Source organism: Triturus cristatus, chromosome 3_1 (genome assembly GCF_964204655.1).
Source record: "Triturus cristatus chromosome 3_1, aTriCri1.1, whole genome shotgun sequence".
Taxonomy (NCBI): Eukaryota; Metazoa; Chordata; class Amphibia; order Caudata; family Salamandridae; genus Triturus; species Triturus cristatus.
In genome coordinates, this window is record NC_140583.1 from 28,618,778 (window position 1) to 28,623,912 (window position 5,135).

The 5,135-nt window shown below is 52.5% G+C and overlaps 1 protein-coding gene across 1 annotated transcript; it reads left to right on the top strand.

Annotated features, from left to right (window-relative positions):
• Window positions 1–3,199: 3,199 nt before the first annotated feature.
• LOC146859638 (uncharacterized) lies at window positions 3,200–4,735 on the top strand. The gene has a single exon (XM_085646273.1). The coding sequence runs from the start codon at window positions 3,200–3,202 to the stop codon at window positions 4,733–4,735; it is 1,536 nt and encodes a 511-aa protein (XP_085502399.1).
• The last annotated feature ends 400 nt before the right edge of the window (window positions 4,736–5,135 follow it).

The window sequence follows — 5,135 nt, forward strand, 5'->3', positions numbered from 1 at the left end:
CGATGCAGGAGTGGTAGAAGAAGTAGTCAGTAATGTTTGCAACAGCCCTATCCTACCCATTGTTAAGAAGCAAGGCAAGGGAGATGAGAAAGCATACCGCTTCATTGTTGACTTGCGAGAGGTTAACCTCAGTACCCCGTGGTCTCGGACATCACCACCATCCTCACCCTGATTCCGTCCACTGCCACCACCTTTACCGTTATTGATCTCAAGAACGCATTCTTTTCCATCCCCATCCACCCAGACAGCCGCTACCTGTTCGGCTTCACCTTAAAAGCCCGTTCATACAGATTCTGTAGGGCACCCCAAGGCTACACTGAGAGCCCCAGCATTTATAGCCAAGCCCTCAAGAGACAACTAGATGCAGTCCAACTACCAGATGGAGTGGTGTTAATACAGTACGTCGATGACATTCTTTTGGCGGCCGACACCACTCCACTTGCAGTCACAGCCACCATTCACCTCCTCCACTTCCTTGCGGAGAACGGTCACAAGGTCTCCAGGAAGAAGTTACAATTCTGCCAACCCCAAGTAACATACCTAGGCCACCTCCTATCCAAAGACGGGAGGAAACTTACACCTGACCGAATTCAGACCATCCTAGACACCCCTGTCCCCAAAACTCAGAAGCAAGTGCGGTCCCTGGTCGGCCTCACCTCCTTCTGTCGACAGTGGTTGCCAAACTTCAGCCTTATTGTAAAGCCTCTGCTTTCCCTGCTAGCTAAAGACGCCCCCTTCCCCCTCCCCTGGACACCCGAATGCCAGTCCTCCTTCAAAGAATTGCGAAATGCCCTTTGTTCAGCACCAGTCCTAGGAACCCCAGACTACACTAAACCTTTCTCCCTCTACACCCACGAACAGGAGGGATGCGCGTTGTCTGTCCTAACCCAGTCCATAGGTCCTAAACAACGCCCTTGTGCCTACTTCTCTGCTACTCTTGACCCTGTAGCCAGAGCTTTGCCCGCCTGCCTTCGAGCAGTAGCCGCCGCTGCTGTCTCTATCCGGCAAAGTGAGGGGATCGTGCTCTCGAACCCCCTCACTGTGTTAGTACCCCACGCAGTTGACACCCTCCTGAACCAGACCAAGACTCAACACCTGACTAGCGCACGACTGACTGGTTATGAACTGACTCTGCTTGCACCCCACATCACGTTGAAACGATGCACCACTCTGAATCCAGCTACTCTGCTACCTTTCCCTGACACTGACCCCAATGCGTCCCCTATACATGACTGTGTGACCCTCACCGACGAACAGACCAAGAGTAGGGTTGACTTCCGAGATACTGCCTTCCCAGATCCTGACGGAGAGCAGTGGGTAGATGGCTCATGCATCAAGCTCCCCGACGGCACCACCTCAGCCGCCTATGCAGTCACCACGGCCCGAACAGTTGTCGAGACAGCCCGCATCACACAGCGATCCGCACAGGCGGCTGAACTGATTGCTCTCACACGAGCATGCATCCTAGCAGCGGGGACAACCGCAAACATTTACACCGACAGCCAGTATGCCTTCGGGGTGGTTCACCACTTTGGGCTCCTATGGAAGGAGAGGGGATTCCTGACTTCCCATGGCACACCCATCCTACATGGAGATCTAGTCTCCGCTCTGACCGAAGCAGTCCTCCTCCCCACACGGCTAGCTGTGATCAAATGCCAGGCACACAAGAAGGTGACAGACATTATAGGACAGGGAAATGCGCTGGCTGACATCACGGCCCGAACCACAGCCGAGAATAGGTCAACAACACGCATGTACGTGACCAGGTCACAAACTGAGAAATGGAAGGATGCTAGGGAAACGATTAGGGACATCCAATTAGCCAGCTCACCACGCGAATTGACTGAATGGGCACGGGTGGGATTGAAGGACGATGACGGTTGCTGGCGAACTAAAGACACGAACAAATGGTTGCTACCTGACTCGTTCCTGATTCCCATGCTAACCATGACACACTCCCCCGCGCACATAGGGTCTGCCCCCATGATCGAACTCATCTCCAAGGTCTGGCACAACGACAAGATCCCAGACTCAGCCAAACGTCTGGTCCAACAATGCCTGGTATGCCTCCAACACAACCCTGGTAAAGGAACTGCTGTACCCCGGGGAGGGTTTGGGGTTCCTAATCATCCCTTTGAGGTCCTACAGATGGACTACATCCAGTTAGAAAGGTGCCAAAGCTTGAAGTACGTACTTGTCGTTGTGTGTGCTTTCAGCAAGTGGGTAGAAGCTTACCCGACCCGCGACAACACTGCTATGACTACCGCAAAGGTATTGCTGAAAGAATTCTTCCCCCGTTACGGCCTTAGTCGAATTTTGTGGAGCGACAACGGCCCCCACTTTGTAGCCGAAGTTATCCAACTCATCTTAAAGGGGTTGGGTATAAAACAAAAGTTCCATGCGGTCTTCCATCCCCAATCTGCAGGCTTGGTTGAGCGACATAATGCCACACTGAAGCTCAAGATAGCCAAAATAGTTGCCACCACAGGACTGAAATGGGCAGACGCTCTCCCGCTAGCATTGCTATCAATGCGTTCCACTCCCACCAAACACCACTTAACCCCCTACGAGGTCGTCTTCGGGCGGCCCATGAACCTTTGGACCGCACCAAAACCAACATCCATTCACGACGTCCCGGACGTCCTCATGTCTGACTATTTGTACAACCTAACTAAAACATTGTCTGTTATCCATCAGCAGGTGCTGCAAGCCATTCCTGATGCTTCCAGGGGCCCCGGACACGATATCCAACCGGGAGATTTCGTCCTAGTGCGTAATTTCCAGCGTGCAAGGAGTCTGGAGCCCCGGTGGACGGGCCCCCTGCAAGTCCTGATCACCACCCGAACAGCTCTTCGAGTGGAGGGGAAGCGCAATTGGCTGCACGCACATCATTGCAAAAAGGTATCACCGACCCTGACGACAACCGACAACATCGCCGGCCAAGAAGAACTCCTGGACGAAGACCGACCATCCCTGAGCTGCTACCCGGATACAGAGACACTTGAATTAATGAAATGTCCCGATCCCACTGTGCCGTCCAAAGAAGGGTATAACCTGCGACGAAAGGAGGGAACTTCGGCTAAACAGACCACGAACTAAGTTGAAATCTCGAACTGGGAGCCTAATCACCTCAAAGGCCTCCAGAAGAGAAAGTAAACAAAGTCTGTGTTTCTGCCCGCTACCGAGTCCCTTGAAGGTGATGGAAGCGCCCGACATGAAGATGATGGAAGCAACCGGACGTCCGAATACCCACTACAAAAACCCAAAGACTGACAAAATGCACAGCTCAAAGACTATCGCGCTTTTTATTACCCTACTCTTTTGCCTTCTCCTCATGATCACCTTCTGGATCGTGGAAGAGAGTGCACCCGCTCATGAGACATTGTTGACCACTGTCCAACCTACCACCATGAAAGAACACCATCTGATCTCACTTTCACCCCAACTCCGAGAAAGGCATAAGGAGTTCTGGAATAACTCTTTTGTACAGTTGCTCCACCAACACAATCTTGCCGCCAATGCAACCAACTGCTGGATCTGTGGACTGCTGCCACATGCCACTGGACATTCTATCCCTTTCATCCCTTCACCCTTCTCTGTCCATGGCTCTTGCCTCGCTTGGCTAATCCTCCTGCAAGAAAGCTACAAGGACAATGCCACTTCCGGCAAAGCTATGTCACACTTCTGCCATGGGTTCTGGCTGAACAGAACTGGAAAAACTTCTGCTCCCTTCTGTCCTTTGAAATCAAACACTTCCTTTCATATGGACATCCCTGCCAAAGAGCGAGTTGAAATGCAGGTGTTCAACAACCCAGCCAGACCCACCTTCTCTTACCTCCGGAAACGAACGGCCGCCACCCTGACGGTGGCCCTATCCGTCATCAACATCACAGGTCTTGTGTGTATCGAAGGTCTGGGAACGCAGCTGGTGGGCCACAGTTCCTGTATCATCACCCGAACATTGGACTCAGTTGACCCACCCTCCTTTGTTACCTCCCCAAATATGTACTTCGTCTGTGGTACTAAGGCCTACACCTGGCTTCCGAAAGGGTGGGTAGGCACCTGCTACATCGCTTTTATCCTTCCTCCAACATATGTGGCTCCAGCAAACCATCACCGGCAGAAACGTGCAAAGGACATTGTACAAGCCGACTCCACTGGAGCACAGTTCATGGATGCAGTAAAGGGACTTGTTCCACTGTGGGGTCCAATGGCAAACAGCCGTGCCATCCGGCACCTGACCCAGGCAGTCAAAACCACAATGAACATTACAGCCGGCATCCTCACCAACAACACCGCTGAGCTTCAGGCCGTCCGCCTGGTAGCTCTTCAGAACCGCCTCGTTCTAGACGTGGTTCTGGCTGATCGTGGGGGAGCATGCCGCATCATTGGGTCCAGCTGTTGTACCTACGTACCGGATAACTCACCCTCAGTCTACAAGGCGATTGAACACCTCCACAGACTTTCCGCAGAGGTTCATCAGGAGCAAGAAGGATGGACGCTTGGGAGTTGGTTTTGGGACACTATTAAAAGTTGGGGGTGGAGGTTGTTTACGTTTATCCTAATACCAATTGTGATCCTATGTGGATGTTGCCTAGGGATTCAGTGTTTGCCACCCTTATGTTCGCTCTTCATAAACTGCATCTGCCCTAAGACTCTGAACTTTGAAGCAGAACATATGAAAGCTTTATACGAGGTAGAAGTTCGTGGCATTATGGGGATAGATCCGAACTAAACAAGCTGGCGAGATATGTTAAAAGGGAGGACTGTGGAAATGTAGCTCGTAACTGAACATTATCTGCTCCATCTTGTCTCTCCCCAGCGCGACACACAGAAAAACGCACGGCAGCCATTTTAGGCACTCTGGTCTCTCTCCCTGCTCATTGCCGATCGCCGGCGCATTCCCCTGGCGCTGCGAACATCCCCCCGCGCGCCGGCCACCCCCGCTCTCTCATACATGGGCCATAAACCCTCTCCTTCTGCGCGACCCTGCCATGGAACCACATCCCACGCCTGACCGACATCCCATACATGGTCATACATCTCTTTGATAAACCCCCTTCCTCTGCGCCCGATTGTCCGAACCGATCCCAGGCCATCACCTAGCCCTGCGGATGCAGTTTATTGCCCCTACT

What these genes read in the sequence shown, in the direction of transcription:
- LOC146859638 (XM_085646273.1), top strand. Translation starts at nt 3,200, where the DNA reads ATGGAAGCGCCCGACATGAAGATGATGGAAGCAACCGGACGTCCGAAT.